The 27,500-nt window shown below is 40.7% G+C and overlaps 2 protein-coding genes across 2 annotated transcripts in view; one reads left to right on the top strand and one right to left on the bottom strand.

The window, feature by feature from the left end:
• LOC138040176 (collagen alpha-1(II) chain-like) overlaps positions 1-8,524 on the top strand; it is a 135,750-nt gene extending 127,226 nt beyond the window's left edge. Inside the window, exons 65-71 of the mRNA XM_068885953.1 lie at positions 196-258; positions 1,434-1,481; positions 3,111-3,234; positions 4,150-4,253; positions 4,962-5,018; positions 6,059-6,244; positions 8,086-8,524. Coding sequence (XP_068742054.1) covers positions 196-258; positions 1,434-1,481; positions 3,111-3,234; positions 4,150-4,253; positions 4,962-5,018; positions 6,059-6,244; positions 8,086-8,229 — 726 coding nt within the window. The 3' untranslated portion in view covers positions 8,230-8,524. The remainder of the gene's footprint in view (positions 1-195; positions 259-1,433; positions 1,482-3,110; positions 3,235-4,149; positions 4,254-4,961; positions 5,019-6,058; positions 6,245-8,085) is intronic.
• A 2,065-nt stretch (positions 8,525-10,589) lies between these two features.
• Positions 10,590-27,500, bottom strand: part of LOC138014534 (collagen alpha-1(II) chain-like) — a 118,343-nt gene continuing 101,432 nt past the window's right edge. The window contains exons 71-83 of the mRNA XM_068861642.1: positions 26,770-26,823; positions 25,467-25,502; positions 24,198-24,215; positions 23,909-23,926; positions 22,669-22,704; positions 22,380-22,412; positions 21,665-21,724; positions 18,342-18,386; positions 17,677-17,812; positions 15,516-15,619; positions 14,373-14,435; positions 13,235-13,438; positions 10,590-12,060 (exon numbers count right to left, since the gene is read on the bottom strand). Coding sequence (XP_068717743.1) covers positions 11,905-12,060; positions 13,235-13,438; positions 14,373-14,435; positions 15,516-15,619; positions 17,677-17,812; positions 18,342-18,386; positions 21,665-21,724; positions 22,380-22,412; positions 22,669-22,704; positions 23,909-23,926; positions 24,198-24,215; positions 25,467-25,502; positions 26,770-26,823 — 963 coding nt within the window. The 3' untranslated portion in view covers positions 10,590-11,904. The remainder of the gene's footprint in view (positions 12,061-13,234; positions 13,439-14,372; positions 14,436-15,515; positions 15,620-17,676; positions 17,813-18,341; positions 18,387-21,664; positions 21,725-22,379; positions 22,413-22,668; positions 22,705-23,908; positions 23,927-24,197; positions 24,216-25,466; positions 25,503-26,769; positions 26,824-27,500) is intronic.

Raw genomic sequence — 27,500 nt, 5'->3', positions numbered from 1 at the left:
GGAAAACTTTTTCAAATCATTTTTTCAACCGTTTTAGTGATTAGAATGAGAAACAAAGTGAGGTTTCACTTTGTATGACAGCAAGGTAATCTCCTGACTCGCTGCCACGGCTACCAATCTTAGAACTGTAAAATGACTGTTATTTTTTGGTTGTTTTTATTATTGCTAATTGTGGTACACATTTACCGTGGGCAGCTTGAGCAGGGATATTCCGACAAAGGGCCGGCTATGGGAGGAAAAAGACTGTACTCCAGCAAGGTAAGCTCAAAATTTGAATATATGGTTTGTTATAGGAGTGACATAAGCTGTTGTTCAACCTCGATGTAGTGCGTCCGCCTTCTAATAGTAGGTTATCGGTTCATCTAGTAGATCGCAAAGTGGTGCCAATATAGAACATTTGTGACGGGAAGCGAAATTTCCAATTTTTTTTAATGAAAATTTGGACACAAGATTGGTCATAGCTAATTCCCACTCTGCATGTCTTATATCTCACGCGCTCGTTAAATTATTGGAGGGTTGTAAATACAGGGACATAACGGAATTTACGCTTCTTGGTGTAGGCGACACAAAGTGATCATCTAACCCCGACCTCAATCAGAACCCTCATGAAAACGTGTATACATACGCCTTTAGTTTAAATGCGCGTATGTTTTTCGGTTTGCCTAGTATACAAGCAACGAGTTCACGATTTACAAGGTCGAAAGCCTTAATGAAGTCCACGAAAGCTATGTAGTGCGCGAGTCAGTGACGGAAACAGACGAACCCATTCAGATGTCCTTTGTTTGATTGGATCAGTAAACGAAATGACGAGTGACAAGCGACGACAAGCTAAATTCTCGGGCTTTGCGTCGTCTTCAAAACATTTTTTTTACTGAAAAACTCCCGTTCCGTTCGTATTTGCTTCGTTCCAAACCGGTCAAACCGGGGTACTACAGTGAATTTTCGCATTCTCTTGACCAAATATAGTAAAATGGCGCAATAGTGGAATAATAAATGAAGTTCTTTGGCTTGGGACACATTGTGACGTGTATGCAAAGTACCGTGAATTTCATTCTGCACCTGTATTGAACATAATGAGAATATTAGCATCAGGTCATGTGACCCGTCAGTCGTCAAATTATCGTTTACCATTAAGTTTTTTTGGGAAGTACGTACCTTGTTAGAAAAGCTATTTCTCTTTTCCAGTTCTTTTTTGATCGCGTGGTGGCGCAACAATGATTTCATTGTCGAAAGCTTCTAAGATTTCGTGAGTTGCTTTGTGTTATCGTTCTTTGAGACACGAAAGTTTGGTTTCTTCTAAGGAGTTGGTTTGGGCCAAATTGCCACCGTGAAAGATGAAATGCCTAACGCTTCGAGCCTTGGGGCTTCGTCAAGCGACTGTAGTTATCATTCTTTGACTTTTTGTTGCTGTTTGCTTTTTGTTATTTCCATAGCGTTCTGACCAGAGGCAGGAGAATCAAGTCCAGAACCAGCTCCTTACGGTAATATGACTGTCTCGAGTGTTGAGGTGCACTGAAAATCGCACTTAATGGATGTATCGGGCCTCGTTTTACTCTCAAAAGTCACGTGCTTTTTTGTTTGAGACCGTTATCCACTCATAGCGAAGATATGAGTTGTGACGTCATCAATCGTCATAAATATAACAACTAGAGTCGTCTTATTGACTTTCGAAGGAAAGAGTTATTTTCCTTCAGTGGTCGGCACATTGGAAATACAGAAAAATACTTTTGGTAGACATGTATTTCCCATTCCAAAAATCTCGTCTTACAGTATTGTTTGCAGGAGGAAAATAATTTCAAAAGTTTCGTGCTTTGAAACGTCAATGCCTTTGGAGGTACACTGGGTCTTTTGGAACAGAAAGCAGCGTGGGGCCTGTTTGTCAAAATCCCGAAAAGCGATTCGTGACACTAAAATCTGCTTGTTATGAAATATGGATCTTTGAACATGTTTTCAAGACCTTTAAAATTTGCAAAAAGTTCGTGCTGCTGTTTTAGCCAAAAATATAGTTGTCTTCTGGGGTTGTCGTTGCTGTAGCCGTCTTCGCCGTCCCTCGTTTCTTAAAATGAGTCTCGTGAATAGACTTCCCTTCGAGAAAACCGCGCACCGGTGGCTCAGTTGGTTGAGCACCGGGCTGCCATGCGGGAGGTCGTGAGTTCGACTCCGGCCGGACCAACACTCAGGGCCTTTAACTCTTTTTCTATTTTGGAATTTCCAGGAATTTCCTGGCAAAAGTCAGTCATCACAAAAAAATGTTTTTTTTCTCAAAAAGTATTTTCTGTTAGGAGGAAAAAAATACATCATTTTAAAGCTATGAAAATAAGCTTTCCAAAAACATATAACTTTTATACATAGAACTACAATATTTTATAAAAACGAAAGTTGAAGTAAAAAAATTTAACAAAAATATCATTAAAATGGTCTAAAATCAGTTTTCCACACAAATTTGGCCATTTCAAGGTCAATTAGGAATTTTTGATGACCGACAAAAATGTTCTTCATTTTATCAGCTTTCTTGGCCATAAATTTGACCGAAAACTGATGAGGCACGAATATTTTTGGATTTTTTTGAGCTAATTGAATTAGCGATAATTAATAATGTGACAAGGTGATGACAGATGTGAAATTTGCGACCCGTTGCTAACGGTTAAATAACTGAGGAGAAAGTGCTGCCTTTGTAATTACATCCGCAAATGGTTCGACTTTCAAGTCTTTTCGGGTAAGGACGATAGGTCGGAGGTCCCGTCTCACAAATAATTTCCATGTTCATTAGTTCCCTGTGGGACGTTAAATAACCCACACACTATTCGAGAAGATCAGGGGATGAAGTTCCCGGTGTTGTGGCTGTCCTCTGTGTGTATATGGGTGGTTGGGTATAGCAGGTCCACATCAGCTGAATAGCTGCCAAAACTTCAACCTGCTTAAACAAATAAATGACAAACAAACAAACAAACAAAGGGGCCTCTGGACCGCCAGGGATTTCCTTGAAGTCCGTTGTACGCTGTTACTGAGTATTTATGGTAAAATCCTTCAATTTCTGGTGTTGGTATTCTTGTATTAGGGCCAATGATCAATCCATAAAGCTTACGTGATTTTCTTCTTTTTGTGTCCAGATCGACTTCCTCACGGAACTCGTGGACGAGAAAATCGCGAGCTTCAGAGCTCAAAATGGCACCCTGGAACATCCGGCGAGGTCGTGTAGAGACATTCAACTGGAACATCCTGAATTTCAGAGCGGTTTGTATCTAACTGAATCGCACCCAAAATGACTCTACAACTATTTTTATGGTTCTTCCGGACATGTTTACCTTGTAAGGACTGTGGCTACCGAAGCGGCCAAATGCAACTTTCAATTAATACGACGCTTCCTGGATTCTTACGTATGTAGCGTTCCCAACCCTTATTGCCGAGATATAATTTTGGGACATACTTGACGCGAAAAGGAACTTTGAGTGTCAGACACAGAGCCCAGAGGAAAATTGAGACGCCTTTTCTTCTGCTTCTCTTATTTATTTCCTCTTAAATTATAGTAACTGTTTAAGTTAGAAATGAACTCATTTTGTGTGATTTCACCCCGAAGGAAAAGGTATTTTGGAAGGCGGTAATGATGACCAATGATGGCCTTGGGGCTATTCTCGGTTTTCACATGACGTCACGACCGCCATGTTGGTGCCCCTAAACAAAGAAAAGGCGGCCATGTTGGTACCCCGACCAAATCCTCCGGGAATTTAACTCTATTATTATGCAAACGCTTCCTTTTGTTTTCGTTGAAAAACATGGCTGTTGATCACGTGAGTGAAAACCAGCAATAGGCTCCTATTTTTATTTCTGAGGCTTAATTTATCGCAACCTTGGTTTCAGTCACCATATAGAAACATTGTACAGACTCCTAAATTGGGGTTTTCTTTCTTTCTTTCTTTCTTTGAGAGCGACATTAAACAATTTACGCCTCCTTTGTCAATCTTTTAATGCAAATCGTCCCTTTCTTTCATAACTTGAGTGTTCTTCTGTTCTCGGAAATTATAATTTTTAGGATTAATTGATAAGAGGACTCAGTCCTACTAGTTACCATTACTAGTTAAACGATCGCGCTTCATGCAAGTAGTCTTCTTGTTTCCCGAGGTTTGATTTCTTTTCTTCTGTTTTCGTCAGGCGAGTACACAATCGATCCAAATGAAGGATGCAGCAGTGATGCTGTCAAAGTTTATTGTGATTTTGAGAAGAATGCAACTTGTGTAAACCCCGAAAAGACCAGGGTAAGAATCAATACATCACCGAAGCATTTTGTTACCGTTTCTTCGGTATCGTATCTATATATAGTGACCTGAAAGTTCGAGGTGTCACTTATTAAACCGTTTGTATTTTGTCAGTATTTATGCTATGAGAATGAGATTAATATAATTTTAATGCTCCTTGAATGAAGTTTTAAGTCCAAAAAAAGGATTCTTTTGTTTGAACGTTAAGTTCTCGAAGAAAAGGCATGTAGTCCTCCTCCACATGTTTAAGTTACAGGGGTTTTTCAATTTCTGTATAGTTCATTTGGTTTAATCGATTTTGCGGTAAATTTTCAGCTGAACGGTGTCGGCGATTTTTGATATATTGCCTTTTGCATTTATCTTCCGTCAAAGTTGAGAAGAATAATTTTGACCCGGTATAAAATCAACATGCGTCAAAAAATTGAAAACCACTGGCGGTCGTCCTCCTAGATTCTATTCCCTGTTGAGTTTTACTTGACCAGGTGTTCCTTCCCTTTTCAAGTCGGAGGAGGCGACTGTAAAGGATAGCCGATCATATTGTCACGCAGTAGGTTACGTGACTCCTTTTTTGAGCATGCGTTTTGAGTGGTTAAACAAGCACGTGGAAAGGAGCTGTTGTTGTTGAACACTGAGTAATAGTTCGGTAAGCGATTATCGCTCGAAAATAGTTCAGACGTAACAATATTTGATATGCTCTTTCCTTCGTAGGTCGTTGTAGGCGCTAATGAAACCGGGCCAGGAAAATGGACAAACGAAGACGAGCCGGTAGGATGATGAACTCGTGACAGTTTGATATTTTGCGTTTTGCGCTTTTGTAGCCCTGATATACGAGCAACAGGACTCGGATTTTTCTGAATGTCAGTATCCTAAAAATAAATTGGTACGAGCGGTTTCAGAGTGAAAACAGAGAATGAAAGATTCTCTGTTGCATGCTTACGTTGTCGTCAAAACTTCCAATTTGGTGATTTCACGTCGTCGTTATGCAGAGGACCTCTAAGATACTTGCTAAAATCCGTGCTGCACGTGCAGCACGATTATTTATGCTCTTTTAACCAATGATATTATTGTTTTGTGGCGTTATCGTAGTCGTAGCCGTGGTCGTTTCTTAAATTCCCTATTGTCGTGGCCTTAGTTCCCTTATATTAAAGAGCGGCAAAACACTGCAACATTGTTGCGTCGAGCAGAACTGTTGGGCGTAATGTTTGATCAAAAGCAAACTCTATCCAACACTTGATCGAACAAAAAATGTTGGACGAACATCTTCCAGCATGGGCGGCCAAACGGTCGAACAATGTTGGATCGAACAAGATTGAAGCATTGGCTACAACTTTGTTCGATAGTTTGGGCGGGGCTATAGGGAGTTAAAAGCCAACAACAGGGATTTTTAAGCAAAGACGACGGCCACGGCAACGACAACGTCGGTCCATAATATAATTTAGCGCTATCGCAAGTATTTCGCGATTATTCCATCTTGTTCGCCTTGTAAAATACAGGCGAACTATCCTGTAACTGGATGACTACGAACGATTTTTAAGTCAAAGCAGAAAATGACTGTTTCGTCGTTATATGCTCACGTTGTCATCAAAACCTAGAATTTGGTGATTTCACGGTGTTGTTTTCTGGCTTACGGCAGAGAAATGCACGGAAATTCGTGTTGCACGTGCAGCACGAGTATTTTTCCCTTTTTTAACCAATAATATTCTTGCTTCGTGGCGTTGCCGTAGCCGTAGCCGTCGTCTTTGCTTAAACTCCCCTTAATGATACGGCGGGTAGTGCAGTTTGAAAATAACCGTTTATATTTTTAGATCGAATACAAGCTGAACTCGATGCAAATGAAGTTTTTGCGTCTGTTGAGCAAGAGCGCCTACCAAGAAATGAGCTACAGCTGTGTAGATTCGGTAAATGGACAGGAAGAGTGTGTGGTGGACCTGAAAGGAGAGAATGAAGCGATTGTAAACAATCTTGACAAGATCAATCTTAATGTCACAGAGGTAGGACGCAAGACAACAGATAAAAAGATAGGGGCTGCATCGACCACATCCCTTCAGGGTGGGGCTGGGGAGCTCGGGGTCAACAAAGTAGATGGTACAAATATTAGTAACAAAGTTAGAAGGCGAAAGAGGTTATGTCCAGGTTTGACCCTAATTAGATGCACGAGGATTTGAATAAGCGTCACGAAATATCCCCTTGCTCTTCAACATCACTCGTGTCTCAGAATACAGACAATTTACGTCACAAAGTGTCCCTCAAATGCTGCTCTTTAAGTAAAGATTAACTGCTGCATTTACCCAAAGCTAAGAATAACGCAAACCTTTTCCCTTACCTTATTGTTGAAAATGCTTAGACTTAGCAAATGCTTAGACTTAAAGTGCCCCTGTGACCAAAAAATCAATTCATATTTTACTTTGGATTTCAAAACTATGTTAACAAAACACTAAGTGACCCACGTTTTAAGCCTTGATTTCAAAAAGACACCTCTTTATTTTAACTGTAATTTTCCTATTTAATGGTCAGCCATTACTAACATTATGTTCTTGAGAGAGCTGGATCGAGGAGAAAATGACGTCAAAGGCTCACTAGTTTAAGAATGCAATACGTGTGTACGCCGCAGAATTAATATGCAGCACGGGGGTTTTTGGGCTTTCAGACTTTAAAACTCACGCTTTGCATATATAATAAGCTGCGTTCACACGCTGAAATTTTAAGCTAGTGAGCCTCTGACGTCACTTTTCCCTGGATCCAACCGTCTGAGGTCCAATCGGTCAGTTTTGAACGTGAGTAATGGCGGACCGTGAAATCCAAAACTTACACTCAAAGTAAACGGCCTTTGGATAAAAATCCAAGCTCAAAATTTTGCCAGTCAGGTGTTAAGCAAACACACTTTCAAAATCTGAAGGAAAAAAGGAAGTGGTTTTTTTGATCACAGGGGCACTTTAAGGGACACTTTCTGTTAGATGTCAAAATTGGGCGTGCATCTAAATACGGTCAAACCTGGACATAAGTGAGAGAAAGAGAAAGAGAGAACAGATCCTTGCACTTAGCTGGACAATTTAGTTTTCTGTACTGGGCACGCGCATTACAGTGAACGAACAAAAATTTTCGAAATGGGCGTGCTTAGAACTGAAAGCTCGTACTCGAAGTCGACCTTGTACTCCAATCTGAAGGTCGCTATTGTCTCTCATAGACACCTGAAAAATTCAACGGAATTCGAACCCACAACCTCTTGCGATGCCGGTGCAGAGACAAAAGCAGATAGAAAAGGGATTCTAAAGGTCGGAACACACTAGGCGATAAGTCGCTACGACACGTCGCGGGGATAAGTCGCCGCAACAATTCGCCTTGTTTGACACGGTTAATTTTATAAAAATCATTGTCGCTGTGGCAGAATTTTCTCGCCACGATCAGTCGCAGCGACAATATTAGCAAAAGCAGCGTTATCGCACCATGTGTACACTTCCGGCAACAAGTCTCTGCGACAAAATATAAATGAACCAATGAGAGAGCGTCATATGGTCAGCCATATTGAATTAGAAAAGTAGTTCACATTCCCACTCATACGATATTACTGCGTGTGATCCGAACAGGCGTCGTGTCGCAACGACTTGTTTTGAAAGTAGCACACACGGAGCCTAGTGTGTCGCGGCCTTAAGGCGACTGATCATCGCAAGGAAGGCAATCTCAAGCTAACTCTCAAACACGTTGTTTCCTTCCAAGGGATGGACGTTTTCAGTTTTCAGTTTCAGTTTTTCATTTCCCCTACAAGCCCTTCCTCCTCTCAAAAAAATAATAAAAAACTTCTGGTTTGTTCATTCGTTATTTCATTTACTTTCAGACAACACCGGAAGGAAACAAAAAGTTGTTGATCGAAGTTCCAACCAAACAGCAAAACAGCCTCCCGATAGTAGACTGGGCACCACAAAATCGCGTAAACTCGCAACTGTCTGTTGAATTGGGCCCCGTCTGCTTTGTGTATTAGTACTTTTCTTTTCTGTACATTATCAATTTTTCGCTTAGAAGATTGGCAGGAAAACAGCATGATGTTTCGATTATAAGATGCTTCTGAGTCGAGCATGGGGTAGCCCCGAAGTGATTTTCTATAAACTCGACTTCTTTTTACTTAAGTGATTTTCGTATTTCTACTTGTGCTATGAAAGAGATGTTTTTAAATGTAACATTCCGAGGAAAAAGCGACAACATACTGTTATTTTATATCTTATTGTTAATCGCTTTAAAGAAATAAATTTTCTACTATATTGCACTTTATCTCAAAATGGCCGACGTTCTTTTATTATTTTGTAATTTAAAGTTGGTCGGCCCCTTTTTCTGTCCCTTAACCGTAGACCGACCGACCGATATGGTTGAGTTTTCAAAAAGGAGGTTTGAGGTAGGTAATACACCTTATTCCAAAATGGCCGCCATTTTAGTATTCTTTTGTTTTCTTACAAATTTTGCCCTTTTGGCCTCCCTTTCGTTGGAGGAAAATATGTTAATTAACAATTATTCGCCACAGGCGAAGTGATTATCGTTGAATATTCACCGAGACGAAGTCGAGGTGAATATTCACCGATAATCACTTCGCCTGAGGCGAATAATTGTTTTAGTATAAATACACAGATGATTATTTCAAAAAAGAGAAAAAAAAACATTTCAACGCGAAAATCATCTTTACTTACAGTGGCAAAACGACGAAGGGGACCAATTTGTCCGTCGAGGTGATTATCGGCTGATCATACGAGATAGCGAGCCAATGAGAGCGCGCGATTTTGTGTAATCACCTGTGTATTTATACTGACAGTAATTAATACAGGAGCCTATAAGTAGAGCATGCTTGAAATTCGCAACCACGTGTACGCACGCGCGTTCTTCTGCTTTAGTGAACGAATAAATCGAATGAATCTGGAACGAGAGCTCAAACTCGAGCTCTTCGCAAAAAGGGGCATAGGTTGGAGCAGTATCTTCTTCACTTGGTCTACAAATATGGGATTCCCCTTACGCGATTTTTGCTTGTTTTCCGTAGCGTTCACGACTCCAAGGACGGTCTCGATCGATGGTTGTTACAATCAGATAATTTGTTCAGAACAGTGGGAAATGATATTTTTAAAACCTTCTGTTGGACTCCAAAGAATGTGCAGTCTTCTTACGGATAGGTAAACATTTCGGAAAGATGATACGTCCAGAAAATTTTCACAAAAAGAGAGTTTGCAAAGTTGGGAAGCCATGTTTGTTTACTTTCCGCGTGGGAGAGCCACGCGTCGCTTGCGCGAACTATAAAGCGCGCGCCATCAGCCGCTCGTAAACCGGGGATAAGCTGCGGCGTGTTAAGCCACTAGGCTCCACTGGGTGGAATGGTTGTAGGCATGCGTGATGTGTTAGCCACACCGGGTTGGTATTAGCGTGTGTCACCTTGCTTTTTTGTTGTTACCCATATATACACCTGGGTGGAAAGAGGCACCGTGAGAGTAAATATAAAGTGTCTTGCACAAATTCCGCGGAGTCGATCAACTCGAAACTTCAACATCCCCCCTCCCGGGCGAAGCCCGGGCATTTCAATTTTTGAAGATTGGATCGTTCAAATTCTCGCCCCCTCGGGCCAAAATGGAGTTCAAATGCCCTACCCTATCGTCCGATTTGTGTCATACCCTACTAAAGAACAATCGTTGTAGGCTCCTGCCGTCTTTTGAACGACCTTTTGAAGACCTTTTCTGTAAGCCAATCGCTCACAAATACTACATCTCTTCCTTTAAACTCTTCCATCTCGGCCAAACACGTGTTTTATAGCTGTTTGCGACTTCGGCGCCCAAAGAAAAAATCATTTGAGACCTGACACTTCCGGTTCAATTTTCCCCATCCCACGCAGGCAAAGGTCAAATTTCCCACTCCCCGGGCACAGAAGATAGTCAAAGTTTCGATGTGATCGTCGCATAAATTTTCCTCACAATTTTAACGAAATGTCAGTGAGAAAGGTATTGAGAATGAAGATTATTATCAGTTTGAAAGGTGTGGTCTTGATATAACACCAAATTCTTATGACTACCTAACAAAAAATCTTTGTTGCTAGTTAGGAGAATGAACGTTTCGATCTTGGGGATGAAAGGACTAAGAGCTCAGGGCCCGGTTGTTCGAATACCGATCAACTTAAATCCAGGATTAGCGTAAACTTTTGTTTCACGTTTTTAACTTTTTGGTGAAAGTTGCTTTTGCTTATTTTTGTTTTTCAAGATTAACTAATGTAAAACTTTGCCGTATATTAGCGTTAAAAAGCATTTGGAAGTAGAGAAATATACTCCTTGGTTAATTTTTAATCTGGGACTAGCGTTAGTCGGCTTTTTGAACAACCGGGTCCAGATGTCTCCACACTAATCCATCGGTTTATTCGGTTGATATCGTGATCGTGAAGACCAAATCACGTTCATAAAGCCTAAGTCTTGTATCGCAACAGACAGCGAATAAAATCGTTTTGCAAAACACGCGAATGTCATTCGGAATAGCTGACAAAAACGGGTCAATACATGGGACATTTCCTGGGAATTTTTCTCACAATGGAGGAATATAGGTATTTTATTTTCAACTGTAAAGTTTTACCTAGCGAAGTCTCGCCGTTAATATCTTTTGACGACGAAAAGCGAGACCACTGGCTCGTAAAGCTACATCTACGATCGTTAATGAAACAAAATAAAACAAGCTACACTTGGTTGACAGGTTTTAAAAAGCTTTCGAAACGCATGCCTGGTAGAAGCATCTGCTGACTAAAATGGGCCCGAGATTTATCAGCACCATTCCCCACGCGGCTTCACCGCTCTCTCGCGCACACGCATGTCAGAAAAACCGCACTGTTTTGTTCGCCTCTCTTTAACAAACCTGCAAAGGACTTTGACAATTACACGATGCAACACCAGTGAGTTACAGAATTAGACTCAATCATCGATTTAAACGGGTAACTCGAAAGCATTGATTACACAAAAGAGTTGTAAAAAAAATTGAAGACAGTGCACAAAGAAAAACAATATCGAAAACAATGGACCGTAATGCTTAAGATTAGCCAACATTGGAAAAGCTGGCTCTTTTTTCTGTTTTGTCACGAAGGATGTTACAACGTGTAATTATCTGGGGGCTGTCCGAAATCTCTTTGAGGTATGTTAAAAAGTGACAAACCGCCAGAAGACCTTGAAACACATCATTGTTCGCACCTATAATTTTTGCTGCAACCTGCAAATACTTTCTCGATTTCACATAGCCGATTGCAATACATGACTGGAAGTGTGCATGCCTTTCAGAAGTCAACAAAATGGCAGTCTCAGTTAAAGTGGAAAATAATAATTGTGATGGGCCCATCCGTGCAAGCTGTGTGTTATATTTTAACCTTTAACAAAAGCCAAAAAACGAGGGACAGTTGTAAATTATCGCCGAGAAGCTGAAGACCAAAAAATGCAACAACTGCATACTCTAAGCCCCAGTTTTCGAGCGGCCAGAGTACACTAATTCTTTTTTGTTCTAGAACTCTTGCTCAGCTCACCACGGCTGCCTTAGTCAATTCTAGAACATTTAACCAGTTTACAATTGTATTTAGAGTACATTATAATGAAAAATCCAAAAAAGATTTGCACACATGGACAACTACAAAAAATCTCTTTCTTTTTTCCACGGTCCTTGCCTAGTACACGAAGCATACGGGGCCTAGCTGGATAGTGAATTTTTGCTCAACAAACTTGTCTCCGACATCATAAGCTGCGACGTCCACGACAGGCAGCGCGTTCTTTTGTTTGGTGTCAATCTCGAGGATTGTCTGATGCCACGAACTGTCTTTATTCTACAAGAAACAATATCGAGGTTTCACACACATATTCAATTAGTACAGGGTTGTTAAAAATGGCCGGAGTCTGCAGCCCCTGAAAAATATGGGCCAAGTGTCAAAATTCAAACATTTATATTCAAAAGTTCAATTCGGCAATTCAAACCTTCAGTTTGGAAAATCAAGCCCTCAGTTCGGCAATTATTCCAACCTTCAGTTTGGAAATACAAACCTCCAAAGCCATTCAAACTTTCAATTCGACAATTCAAATATTCAATTGAACTGAAGGTTTGAATTATTCACTATTGAACTATGAATTATTGAAACGAATATTTGAATTGTTGAATTTCCAAACTGAAGGTTTGAATAGCTAAAATTGAATGTTTGAATTGCCGAATGCATGTTTGAATTTTGACACTAAAAATGCGCCATAGAAAACACAGGTGATAGTAATCTCTACTTTCATGACAGAAACATGTGATTACTTGTTTAGGACGTGAACATAGTGAAGCTTGAAGACTCGACGTTTCCTCTATGCTGTAAACAATAGTTGTAGTTGTTGAGTATGTGTAAGAAATCGTACTTTGTGACTCAGCATTCTAAATAACAACTTCTGAGCATTACAATCGTGATATGTGCAGGCTCTTTTTAACCTTTTGCCATTCAAAGGAAAGCCACAGAGAACTGAAGCACTTTCCAGTCGGTTGCTGTTTTTTAATGCAGTATAGACCGCTTTCATAAACGGCGACCTCCTTTACATTCTTTTGTACTTATGTCACATAATTAGACCTACTGGCCTCATTTTGAAAGAAATATTCTTTTGAAATTTGCTCGTCGTAGCGAGGCTAGAAAGGCTTATTAGCATTAAAACAAAAGAATATTTAATTTGGCCGCCATTATGAAAGAGGTCTTTAAGATGATTCTAGCTTTTGCGCATGTGAATGTAATCTCTTCAGTGTGAACATTCAAATGAGAGATACCAAGAGCATTCATTTCTCTTTTTGCTATTGAATTTGTTGTTAATTGCGATCGCGCCGAACTGATTACAATCCATTGGCGTCTATTACAATGAACTAACTGAGCAGTACCTTCTTTAATATTGCTTGTAACGCTGCATGAACACACAATCGCTTAACGCTCGTTTAGCCCGCGTTGCTGAAAAGCGTTTTTTTTTCAATACGGCCATACTTACATCGCAGTTGTTTGTGATAACTTTTGGTTTAGTTTTCTCCGATGAAGTCAGTTCCATTTCGTTGTCCCCTTGGAGCTTGATGGTACGGCCAACTTCTTCTTCCCATGCGCGGGAGTTGTAGCAGTGATACGTGATAGTCTGCGTAAGGCGCATGCTCAGAAGCCGAAGGAATTTCATCTGCGCAGGATCCATCTTGTACTGAATCTATAAAGAAGAAAAGGATCAATTGCGATTCGCTAGACGAAAGAAAAAATATAGAGTTTCTCTTAACGTCTGCAATGATTTTTGACAAATGAGCCCTACAAACCGGATTCTCGTCACCAGAGCCTCGGATCACCCAAGGCTCTGGGAAACTCTGAGTAGGAGAACATGCGCTATAGGGTTCTCATAGCCAACAATTGGCTATTTGAACCTTACAGCGCCTGCTCAATTCTCGTGCTAACATGAATGCACCAATTAGAGACGCTTTCGGTTGTTCTTCACAAAAACCAATAAGAGGACACTTTGTTTCAGGGCTCCCCAGAGCTCTTCTCTTGACCGAGGGAGAGAAGAGCTCTGGGGTCGAGATTGAGTCCATAACCAGAAGGCTACAACTGCAATACCAAGTCTATGTATATAAGGGCATTTTCACAGATCAAGCTATTTTAGGACGATTTCTTAATTAAATAAGATTTGGCTTGCACCAGTCATCATTCACAATCCTATGGGTAATAATTTCTCATGTAATACTTGCTGGAAAGGACTGGTTTCGCGAGGAAATGAAATCTAAAATAACTCGGTATGTACAAACGCCGTTCCACGAATACCATGACGCTATACGCTCCTAGCAATAGACTCCAGCTACAACATATCACTATGCTATGACTGTTCTCAAATGCAATGCGGTCGTGTTTGAAAAATACTGTAATCTCAAAACATATCTCTGAACAATTTTCTTGGGAAGCGATTCGTCTGTGCAAGACGCAGCTTTCAAGTTTGAGAAAGACATTGCAATCTGTTAAGCGATATTGTTTCGTGGTGGATTGGTGGACTTTTGACTTATCCTGAGTGCGTTATCTTAAAATGTCATCCGGCATTCACATTGACTGCCCCAATATTGGTCTTGATCGGTTCAAAGGTGGTTAAAGTTTATACTCACAATCTGGACATCTGGGTTCACCTCACTGAGCCACTGCCAAGACTGTGCTTCATCACTTGAGATCTGCGAATTGCAAATGTGTGTGGTAGAGGTTAAAGACTCTCACGTACAACTCGTGAAACAGAGAAACAGAGAAACTCGCGAAACAGGGAAATTGGCGCCAACATACAATTTGGCGCATGCTCAACAAGCAAAATCTTTGTCGAAAGCACTGGGCACAAGAGTGTATCCGGACGCGGTGTGGACAGGGAAAACCGTTCGAAAACGATTGGAATACGCTACGTGCGGACGCAGATTTTTTTGAATCCGGAAAAAGGAAATTGCAGATACAAACATTCCTGATACGTGTGGACAGGACTTAAGATTCTTTGTGTGTTGTACGTGTATTATAATGAAGCATTCACATTTAAATGATAAGGAAATACCTGAAACAAAACGTTTTATCCCCAAAGTGTTTGTATTGGGTGCAACATTGATTTAACCAATTTGGTCTATTGTTTATTTTCCTGCAAAAAGACACTTTTCTGACGCTGATAGGGGCAATCTTACTCTTGGGTTATGTACTCTTGTATAAGATGATCGTCTTATTTTCAAAAAAATGCGGAGACTTGAAGAACTTGCTGCTACTATCGATCTCTTTTATTTTCGAAAACGAAAAAAAAGATACTTCTTGTCTGAAGACATTATAACCGTGACGTAAATATATAAAGATGTCTTTGAATTTCCTAATCCTCTACTTTCCATAATACATCTTGTTTACCCCACAAATTCATAATCATTGTTTTCGATTTCGCTTACGACACGAAGATATCACAAGAGACATTGAAAACCACGCCTATGGATTTTTTTTTTTTTGGGGGGGGGGGGGGGAGGGAACAAGATGTATTATGGGCCTATATGAGACTTCACTGTTTATAAACAATTCTTTTGATATTTAAATGTTGCCAACCCCAGAACAAAAGAACCTTTGTTTCGACAACCAAGAGATCTCTGGTTGGTACATTAATGACAATAGGTGACGTAATGGTGAGTATCGCTATATGCTTTACGTCAAACAAATTTTCTCTTAGATATATAGAAAGTCTTTACTGAAAACCATAAGTCTCCACGAAAAAAAAAAGGAACCAACAAACACAAACATACGTTTTCTTTCTTGGGTTGCACACAGGTCTTCTTGTTCTCAAAATCACAGTACACGTATTCCGCGTCACTGATGCAGCCCTCATTGGGGTCGATCCAAAAATATCCTGTATATGCAATCGAAGTGAGAACGTAGACTATAAGGTGCTCACGCTATGTAGAATATGCATCATGCGGGAAAGGTAAGGTGGCACCAGAGTCGGGTGGTCATCAAAGCCAGAAATTGAACATGGGAACGATAAAGACTGACGGTTTTGTCTTAAATACTTCAATCGCTTACTCCCTTAGCTGGGAATCGCGATATTTCTGGTTTACAAACATTGACGCCACATTTTTTCCTGATATTCACATTTTCCAGCCACGGAACAAAAGAAGTCATTGTTTCAACAATCAATTAGGTTCTGGTTACGTATTAATAACAATGGGTGACCTGACGAGAAACATCGCTATTACGGTCGACCTATAGATTGCGATGAATGGGGAGCTAAGTAGATAGCACGATTTTTTTTCCCTACAAGTTTTTCCATGATGTTGATAAGAAATAATGTTAGCAATGACTTTTCATGGAATATATCAAAAACGAGTGCGAGTGTTCCATCAGGGGTTCTAAACACCGAAAAACAGATGAAAGCACTGCTTTCATTGTTTTTTTTTTTATATATACAGCTTCTCAAACTTTTTTTAAACCAAATATGAAAGTAATGTGATGACCTTTTGTTTCATCAGACCAGTGATAGTAATAGGCAGAGTTCGATATATCAATATTTTGGCTACGAGGATTTATGGTCAAATTTCACGGCTCAGTTCTGTTTTCTTTGTTTCACAAGTCTTAAGAGAGATTTCTAAAAAAAATATTATTCAAATTTAACCATAAAGCCTCGTAGCTATGTGTGAATATTGATGTATGGAAAGTGGCCACTTTGTAAAGGATACGAATATTCAATATTTGGGCGAGTTTAAAAGGTAAAACGTCTTAATGAATTTACATAACAGAGCGTGATGGAGAGCGGGTCAGAATCACATCGTTTTCGCCTGCCAAAATCGTCTTCCCAAAAAGGTGATTTGGTTAATGAGGCCGTTCCAGTTTCAACCAAAAAAAAAAATTGGGCTGTGAACATTTTTGCCGAATGGTTGAGGTTAAGACAGGTACAAGTGCCGGTTTTATATTGCAGAGGACTTTTCAACGACTACGAACTACACAAGGTTAAAGCCTGGAATGGAGACATTTCTGAAGTGGATGCTATTGGTTGTCCAAATTTGTGATGGAGGTAGCTAAAAAGTCCGAGGAAAGGTATCCTCACAAGAGTGTGTATGGCATTATATGTGCTTTCAAGAGTTAATTGGAGGAGAAAAATGGATCAGAAGCTTTTAATCCTCTGGGCCCGGTTGTTCGAAAGCCGATCATGTTAACTTAATCCTGGATTAGCGTAAACCTTTCTTTCATGTTTTTAACTTTTTGGTGAAAGTTTCTTTTGCTTATTTTGGTTTTTCAAGATTGACTTATCGTAAAGTAAAGTTTTGTCGAATATCAGCGTTGAACCGCATTTGGGAGTAAAGAAATAAAGTCCTTGGTTAATTTTTAATCTGGGATTAGCGTTAATCGGCTTTTGAACAACCGGGCCCAGGACGCTTATGATAAAAGGTACTGCGAAAGTTCGATTATGAATAATCAGGAAATTTAAAATGCACTGTGCGCGATTAGTTTATTGATATGTTTATTTTCCCGAAGGTTTAAATTCGAGTGTCTCCATCAGTGTCTTGATCAGTTTTTGACTGAACTAACTCGGGAGTTTCTTGATCCGTATTTTCATTGGGTATCAAGATTCATGCACCTGACCAAAATGGGGCATTCCGATTAGCTAATAGCCTTATGAATTATTCATGAGCCGGAGAAACTTGCATACTAACTTATACATGACCTGCTCCTCCATAGGAACTTTTCAGGCAGAAAAAAAGAACGGAAGTACAACTGCAGCCGAGAAGCTGAACCAGGGACTACCAGGATCAAATTCAACGAGTAGTCAGAAAACTGGTCTTGAACCCGGGATCTCCGGAGCTCAAGGCAAGCGCCCCAACCATTAAGCCATACTGACTCATATTTCTTAAAATTGCCAAGATGTTCAAATGGACTGGTTCCTGAGAGAGTTTTTAGAGTCGCACTTACCGCTTTTCACCGTGGAATTACTGTCGAGCTGCAAATCTCTGCAGGATCGAGCTGGGTGGTGCCTAGTTCCATTTTGTCGCTTGAAATTAAATGTCCGAGTTTCGAGAGAGTCCAAGATCGTTTTCATAACAGGTATCTAAAAAACAATAAGAACAAATGATGAAATTATTGCAAATCTACCCAAGTGCAGGATAATCTGCTTATAGAAAGCAAAAATCAGCCATTTTCTGATTATAGTGCTTCGTGTTTCGTTGCCAGGGTATTATTAGACCTGCATAATTACATTCAATGAATAGCTAATTTAGTTTCGCGAAAATGTAACTGCACTAGTACCTGCTAATGGCACAGATGTTGTAATGTTGCTCGCTCAGGCCTGCTTCACACGTCGCGGCAGTAGCGCAGCGTTTGAAACCATGCCGTGCCAGTGCCGTGTAACACCACAGACCCTGTCGAATTTGATTGCCATGCCGAAACGTCGCGCTAATGCCGAGAAAACGTCGAATTTAATTCCTAAATTTAGTTCGACTCGGCAGTAGTGTGACGTTTGAAACTGGCCTCATACAGTTTTGGCGGGAAATCGTTCCAGTTGCAGAATTCACGTGGCCAAGAAGAACCATTGAGAATGCGAGATGCTAAAAAAGCAAATCAGCTATTACCACCCTTACCTCTAAAATAGGAGTGCTCTGTGAACTCTCTTGAGAGAAACCTCTCTGTCAATTAAAGGAGATTTACAAAGAAAACACATGACGACTGGTTCACGATAACTTCGTTACCAAGATTTTCTGACAATAGCCAGAGCCCGCATTCTATACATCATTAAGGCCTGTCCAAACACCTGCAACATTTCCAAGCAACATCTTGCAACATTTTTGCATAATGTTGCGACATGTGTTAAACGGGCTGGCCAAACGCACCCAATATTTTCAACGAAACATGTCGATGTTTATGAGCCCCAGGCCCCTGGAGCGCAACAAGTGGACCTAGCGCGCATGCCCTACTGCAACAATGTTGCGTGAACGTGGCCATGCAAGAGGCAAAATGTTGCACAAAGATATTTGACCGTTTTGAAATTTGATCCAACATCATCCAACATGTTGCAACATATCGCAACAGGGTGGCCAAACGTATGCAACATGCTGTGTCCAACCAACAATGTTGCCAGATGTTGCGTTGAAATTTTGCGAGCGTTTGGCCAGGGCTTTACGGAGTTTCAGCAACGACGATGGCTACGGCTACGACATCGCCACAATACAACAATATCATTGGTTAAAAGAGGTAAAAGAATCGTACTGCACGTGCAGCATGCATTCTATTGCTGTACTTTGCATAATAACCAAATTTGAGGTTTTAACTACAACGTGAGCATACAAATGCAAATTTTTCATTATCTATTTTCATTCTGAAACCGCCCGTATAAAACTAGATTTTAGGATAGGGACAAAACAAAGCGATTTCAACCAGCCAAGAATGACGTTTCTTTGTTTTGGATGTGCCAGTGCGTAGCTTGCCATCCAGCAGGGCAGATTATACAGCTGTTTCGGGAAAGGTTGTCCAAAAGAAGCGTAAGATCTTTCGCGACAATGCCGAAAGGTAGTATGGGAGATATTCATTAAAATACATTTAACTTGTAGTGAACGCCCAGAATCGAAGATTCCACAACCGTCCAGTGAAGACCTACGGTGGCGACCTATTTGAGTGAAAGAGTTCTTAGGATATAGCGTTGATGAAGTGGCACAGGCTAATGTCGACTCTCTCTCTCTCTCGCTATCACGATACCAAAACACGTCCAAAAACAAAAGGGTTCATTAGCAAAAACGATGGCTCTGGACGTGCGCCGCGATTTTTGGTACATTTCTCCTACTTTCTCTGCAAAAAATCACATAAAATAAGTAAGGTTAAAGTCGTCAGAATCCTTTTTCTCTGTGAATCCTAACCCTTTGTTACTAATTCATGGCCAGGATCATTTGACTGAATTTTGAAACTCACTCATATCTCAATGTCAGTAACATAGTGTGAGTTATATATTTCCACGTGACGTTTTCGATAGCATTGCCTTCATGTTTTCGTTGACTCAAACTGACAGTTTACCATAATGCCTTTCGGTATTGTCGCGCACGCTTTTATTTTTTAATTTATTATTATTATTTTTCATTTGGACAACCTTTCTCGAAACAGCTGTATACCATGTGACAGTTTCATGCAAAGGGCCCATTCGCCCACATTGTACGAAGTGAACGAGACAAAATAACCACGAAAGACTTAGGATTATGAAAAGTTACATTTTGAAGTGACGTGTTCGTCGCCGTCGCCGTAGTAGATCTCGGAGAGCTTTGGATTCTAGGACGAGGACGTGAACGAGTACGAAATTTGACTGCCCGTTTTTGGCGAGAAGACTTAAAAAATTTCTAAGCAGGACGCTTAATCTCACTCTTTGTTAGCAGCTTCGGTTTCTCAGTTGTTCTTATTGCTGATAGCTGAGCCTTTCTGCTGATCGAAAAATGCTAAAACTGCTGCGGTGTTGTTGAATTGTTTTGACACGACAGCATTTTTGCAAAACCTCGTACTAAAATGACGACCTTATCACGTTTTTCCCGCCAAAATGACTGACCGTTGTTCTATGAGAAAATCTCGTACTCGTAGTCGTTCTCGTCCTAGAATCTAAAGCTCTCTCTTAATATCTACGAAACGTCACTTAAGGCCCGATTTTGTTGAACAGCGATGTTGAAACCGTTTTGCCGCCCCCTCCCTTTTAACCATGTTAAAACATGTTGAAACGAAGTTGAATCAAGAGAAAATGAGGGGACAGAGAGGGAGGCTCAGGGCGTTGGCCGGGATATGTCATGTACACAAAAGTTATTTTTAGACAAGCGGAAGTCTTTGTTCTAGCGGAAGTCTGTCTTACGAGACGTCCGCATGCAGTCTTGCCTCGCTCTCAGGTTCTTAGTGAAAAGAGAAAATGGCGGCGCACGTGGAAGGCTGATGAATATTTATTTTCTTTCAAACATCAGCCCGAGGTTGGCCTGCATGCGGACGTCTCGGAAGACAGACTTCCGCTAGAACAAAAACTTCCGCTCCTCTAAAAATAACTTTCGTGGACATGACATATCCCAAGGGCTGGACCGGGAGCCTCCCTCTCTGTCCCCTCATTTTCTTTTGGTTGAATCGATGTTAAATGAGTTAAAAAGCGTGTTCAAACCGTTTGACAACCCCAGCAGTCAAAATCGTTCAACAAAATCGAAAGGGTGTTGAAGCAAATGTTTAAGCCGTTTGCCCGGACATTTCAATTCAGTTTTTATCGTAAAAGTCTTTCGCCATTTTTCCACCTCGTTCGCGACGTAAAACGTCAGCGAAAATTCCTAACAAAATATTTGTACAAGCTGTTTCAGAGCAAAAATAGGGAATGGAAGGTTCACGGTTGTCGCAAAACCTCAATTTTGGTGATTTACGTCGTCACTTAGAGTACCGCGAGAAGTATGAGGAAAAATGCGTGCCACACTATTATTTTTCCTCTTTTTAACCAATAATATAATATTGTTTGATGGCGTTGCCATTGCCGTAGGAGTTTTTTGCAGGGATGGCGCAGTGGTGAGAGCATTCGCCTCCCACCAATGTGACGCGAGTTCAATTCCCAGACTCGGCGTCATATGTGAGTTGAATTTGTTTGTATCTACTCTGCACCGAGAGGTTTTTCTCTGGGTACTCCGGTTTCCCCTCTCCTCAAAAACTAAAATTTGATTTGATTTGCGTTGATTTGTTAATTTCAATTTGCAGTGTCCCCGATTAGTGCTCTAGTGCTAGAGGATTAGACACTTAAATAAAAGTTGCTTTTGCTTAAATTCCCTATTATCTAGACACGGCTACAAGGGCTACATAGACTCGCTTGACCCGAGGCTGTAGTCAACGCGGAAATGCCTTTTAGATTAATAGAGACTGAACGTCCATCAAACCAAAAGATACTTACCAAAAGGTACCAAGCTTTTGTACATACCTTTGAACTGGAATATAATCGATAATTTGGCGGCGGGCCCTTGTCTGAACTGCCAAACAGCTGAAATTTAGGAACACAATGTTACAGGCTGCCCAGACTTCACATCCGTATGCTCTGGGCTTTGCACAATCAAGTGAGCGAAACATAGACATAAACAGTAAAATCGAACGCTTCTGTTTATGTGTGTGTCAACTGGGTATGTATAGCGTAAGAACATTGACGATGAATAAGCAGTTTTTTCAATGGGAGCATACATGTTCTACTTTACGGACAATTCCAACATTTTTCCACGAAAGCCGCGCGGTCAAGAGTTAACTGCGTGGAGCGTTTTCCTCGCTTGCCACAATCCCGTATGTCTTGACAGCGCGCGCCAATCAAAAGCAAATCGAAATAAACATCTCCGAATAAGCTAATGGCTAGCTTGTTCTCAGGTAGTGATTTTACCCTTTGTTTCAGGTGTGAGCATCTCTATGGGTGCTCAATGTTAATGCCTCTATTTATTTGTCGCTATGCCAAACTTCAGTTATTAAACATATCCTTCATACAAATAACCGCCAAAATGTGCAGGTGTTTAAAGCCTTTTGAGGTCACGTAAACTTGCTCAAAAATAAGATACTTTACCGTACTTTAGCACATTCCATGAGAGGTCCTTCTCAAAGTGAATAAAATGAAGAAGAGTGGAAAATGAAACAAAAGAAATTATACGGTCACTTACGTCTTCATTTATGAGATATTTCCCAGGGGGACCCTAAAAGAGAAAGCGGACGAAAATGTTAGCAACCATAATAATGGCGATGATGACGACAAATTTTATTAACTATTCAAGCTTTACTTGCTCCACTAATTAGGGAAAATCAAAAAATCAAAAAATCAAATCAAATTACAGTATACAGCCTATAGAATTTCACAATTCACCATTCAGCGTCTTTCCACGAAACAAGACGTTAACATTGATGTGCCACTATGCGTAAACACTGATGTGAAAGTGGTAAGGCTGGTCTTACCTGAGGGCCTGGGAGTCCGGGGGGTCCTGGATCTCCCTATGGAAATAAAACAGAAGCCGTTTCGTTAGCTGGTATTGCAAAGGATGGCCTTTGTCCACCCCCCCCCCCCCCTTCCCCCCATTTTTTTTTCTCCTTTACTGGACTTAAAAAATAGAGGCAGATCAGCCTGTCAATGAGTGCAAACAAAATTCGATAATTTTTGAAGAAAGAACGAATATTTGCGCTCCAACGTAATCGGTTTAAAAATTGGTAGACTGTGCGCAGAATCCCTCTCAGCAGAATCGAGTAAAAGGAAATGGGTGTGGTGAGAGTATTTTGGTAACAGGCTTTTAAAGTGAAGAAATGTCACCAAGGACGCAACGTATCGACATGGATAAACTGTTTCTAGGCAGAGTTGGGCGGCTTTTTATACAGAAAAAAAAAATTGTGTGTTTATCAATTTGGGACAACGACTACTGCTCCGAGAATGTCATCTCACACAAGAGATGTAAGGCAGGAGAGCGAATTCTTGCGTCCCATGATTATTATTTGAAATTAATTTTTTAGATTGCGCCCATGCTGCGAGGGTTGTTTTTGTCTGTTGTTTCCATAACCGCATTAGTCCAAGGTATTTAGGGTGTAAATAGTACTTCTCAAACTCATTAATAATTCATAAGCCAAAAACAAAAGAAATCACTACCGTGAAGGAAGTTTGGATATATGGTCTTAATTAGCATAAAATTTCGCCAACTTTGATCCCAAATATCTCTTAAAATACTGATTCTTTTGAGAAGCAATATCTAACACTCCAAAGAGTGTTTCATCAGATATCCAACCACCTCGCAATCGGTTAAAAAACTCGACCTTCGGCCTCGTTTTTCAACTCGCTTCTCGGTGTTTGGATTTCCGATGAAACACTCCTTCTCGTGTTTGATATATTACATATACATACATATTCGACCACTCCCCATAGGGCCTCTTCAGGGCCAATGAAACCAAATAGAACAACAACTTTAAGAATCCCACCCGAACCAAGGCAAACAAGTTAGCTATTTACAAGTGGAGCTTGGGAAGTTGAACCAGGGACTACCAGGATCAAATTCAACGAGTGAAAGCCACTGCAGGATCTCTGGATCTCAAGGCAAGCGTCCTAACCAATGGACTGTACTGCCTTCCAGTGTGGAAACTGGAATTTGACTGGAATGAAAGGTGTATAACTTAACGTAGAGTATGTTTATTTATTAAAAGGTGCCTCACTTACTATCATCCCCTCTTCACCCTGTGAGGAACAAAAAAAGGACAAAAAGGGAATGTTATTATTTTGCTAATGAACACTTATCAATTTACTATTCACTTGCCTGCTTTGTTCAGTTTTGACATAGCCTACAAAAAGCCCGTAATGTTTATTGCGCTTGCTACATCTCTATAAGATCTTTGGGATTCAAGTGTGAGGTCGCCCAATCGAAATATCGCCAACATTTCTTCTTGTTGACGCGTTTAATGCGGACTGAAAAGAACAATTATAGCGGAGGTAAAAAATGAAAACTTACCGGCGTTCCTCTCTCACCCTAAAGAAAACAGAGGAGAATATTAGTTAGCGTTACAAATCATCATACTGAGGATAGTGGGGATGTGAACGTACTAAAAGACAGCGGGGGCTGTGTTTGGAGTTTTAATGAGATGCAATTAGTGAAGGTAATCACATGATTACGATTGCAATTCGGCATGAATAAACACGAGTATTTTTTTTTTTTAAAAGACGAACAAAATTGCACGAGCCCCCTTGAAAAGAAAATGTGTGAAACACAAAAATTGTTTTATCAACTGGGTTGATAAATCCCAGGCGAAATTATATAAACAAACGAAGTGAGAAATATATGAGAAGACATCAGGTAGAATTCCGCTTAAATGTGTGAAACACCAAGAATAGCCCACTTTCGATATATTAAAATTCAGTCCTAAACAAAAGGCATCATCTCGAGGCTCTGGGGAATAAACTCTTACAAATCCTTATATTTATTCCCCAGAGCGTCGAGATGATGTCTTTTGTTTCGGACTGAATTTAATATATCGAAATCGGTCTATTTGGTATGAATAAACACGAGTATTTTTTTTACAAAGACGAACAAAATTGCAAGAGCCCCCTTGAAAAGAAATTGTGTGAAACACAAAAATCGGTTTATCAACTGGGTTGATAAATTGACCACCGTAAAGAAATTTGAAAGCTGACGTTTCGAACTTTAGCCCTTCGTCAGAGCGAATTGAGAAAGCCGGGAAAATTCGCATCCTTAACAAAAACTAATCGGAAGCTAAAACTACCAGCTACTGAAGATTCTAGACACCCGTTAGCCTATTTGTATATTGTATTAGTATATACTAAAAAGTGGATAGCGTTGAAGGCACGCTCTGATTGGCTACTCAAACTCCGATATTATCCTTTGCTAGCTAGCCTGCGAATACAGACGCCTCTCATTGCTCACCGCCGCTTGGCCCAAAGCGGCGGTGAGCGATGAGAGGCGGCTGTATTCGAAGGCTATTTGCTAGCCACCTCAACTTCGATCTGAATAGTTACATATGCCTCGTTATTTGAAACGTACAGGTGTTAGGAGATAAAAGGCACCGGGAATTCTGAAATCATACACTCCAAAGTGCGTTTTATCTCTATGCCACAACTGTGACTACCAAAGCCACTCGGTACTGAGAACCCTATAAGTTAATGTAATGTGACTTACCACAATGTCTAATTTTCAAGCCTAAGATGTCAATGAAGGGATTGCCCGTTTTTGTGGAAAAATCAGTTAAAAAATCAATTATCTTACCGACGCACCGGGATCGCCTCCCACTCCTCTCATTCCCTATGAAAACAACAGTAAAAACATTATCAAGTTCAGTTCATTATCAATAGAGTGGTTTTCAATTGAGTGTCGAAAGTAATTAGCGAATTGCTTTGGTTTTGCATTACTTCACTCAGTGATTGGTTCAAGGTTTTCGCGCCATTTTTTTAACCAATCAGAGATTGGACAGACAATGCGCGTGCACATTCACCCGCGCTTTGTGTCGGCTACGCGTAATTACTTTGAGTTTTGATTGGTTTACTGGATTGTCTGGTTTGGGTTTTACGACACTCAATTGAAACTCGCTCTATCATCTTATTAAATTAAACTTCGGAATCATCCTACGGAACATGCAAGGTTCCAAAGAATTTCAACGGGCCTGGACATGGGCCTCTCAAATAACTAGAAAATCGTTCTTGTCGTCTTTGCTTTGTATATTCTTCGTATTCTCCGACAAAGCTGATAACTCGCTTGTTTCCCTTGTAAGGGCCGTATGGAAGAAAACACTTGACGCAAATACACGTTCCTCGTTCAAAGTCACCGTGTGGTTGCTGTTCATTGCTGGTGTTGTTGTTATCGAGGAAAGATAAAAGTGATCCTCGCACTTCACTGGACAGTTGAAGCAATTGTCACTTTAGAGTGGTTTTCAATTGAGTGTCGAAAGTAATTAGCAAATTACCTTGGTTTATGATTAGTTCACTCAGTCATTGCTTCAAAGTTCTCGCGCCACTTTTTCAACCAATCAGAAGTGATACCAAAACCAATCGTGACTCGCGCGTGCACATTTTCCCGCGCTTTGTGTAATTACTTCGAATTTTGATTGGTTTACCGGATTGTCTCCGCCCTTTCTGATTGGCGGTTTCAACGGGATTCGAAACTCATGACCTCTGCGATGCCAGTGCGATGCTCTACCGATTGAGCTATGAAGCCACTCAGTCGAGAGCAAGTCAATTTGTTGGGCTCATGTGTTCCCGTGAAAGCACAGAAGAATGAAACAAATGTCTTTTTATATTGTTCCTTTTTCTTCTTCCTCCTCCTCACTGGGTTACATACGTCTTTGACCGTCCGGTGTTATCAACGCAGAAGGTGTCATGTTAGTCAAGTTTCTAATTTCAGCATTCCCTGTTTTGAGGAATAGGAGGTTTTTTAACAAAGGAGGCATGGCCCAATCATCAGAGGCAAACGCAAACTACAGTTAGAATTGCTTCCTATCTAGCGTTTTCTGCGCACAGCACATGGCGTCGACTGTATGAGATGTAACTTTTAAAAAGAATTTAAAGAAACTGACCTCTGGTCCTGGGTCGCCTTGTAGACCAGGCAATCCTTGATTTCCTGGAGAGCCCTGCACATCAAAATATAAAAATTCTTTGGTCAACTCAATGGTTTCTATTACTTACTAAATTTTGGTGAGATCCGGTGGTTTGAGCATGTAGTTTACGCTTCAATTTCGCTGCAATTTGTGGCTTCCAGCAGCGCCAGAATTCGTACTGATCTCCACAGATGTAAGGGGCATTTGAATATTTTTTGAAACAATCCGCTATTTAGAATGACGTCCGGGTTCCTGTGTTACACAACATGGCGGCCAGGCCCGGGTTGCTCGAAGCATGGTTAGCGTTAAATGCCATGGAAACCTATAGGTTTTGATGCCTCTTAACCAACGGTTAGCGCTAACCAGGCTTCGAGCAACCGGCCCCAGGCCGCAGGAGTGGTCTAGTAGCTTGGCAACGGGCAAAAGGCCGGACAAGTTACCTAGCAACTAATTTATCATTCTTTCCACTGGCGCGCTGCACCCTTAAAATCAATAGTTGTACTGTAAAACAACATTTTGGAAAAAGACGCGTTCTTTATTTTGTTATGTACCTGGTAAAGTGACCGAACGCAACCGGCCGTGTAAAAGTATCATTTCTATTCCAACACCACCATTCTTAAACAAAACTTTGGTTGCTGATTGCAAATCTTGAGCGACTACTGAAAAGTAATAATCCCTAGCCTATTCTAACTAAAGTGGCTGCCTATTGG

The sequence above is a fragment of the Montipora capricornis genome, chromosome 1 (genome assembly GCF_036669925.1).
Source record: "Montipora capricornis isolate CH-2021 chromosome 1, ASM3666992v2, whole genome shotgun sequence".
NCBI classification, from domain to species: domain Eukaryota; kingdom Metazoa; phylum Cnidaria; class Anthozoa; order Scleractinia; family Acroporidae; genus Montipora; species Montipora capricornis.
Note: the sequence above shows the minus strand (reverse complement) of the source record. Positions and strands in the feature narration are given on the sequence as shown.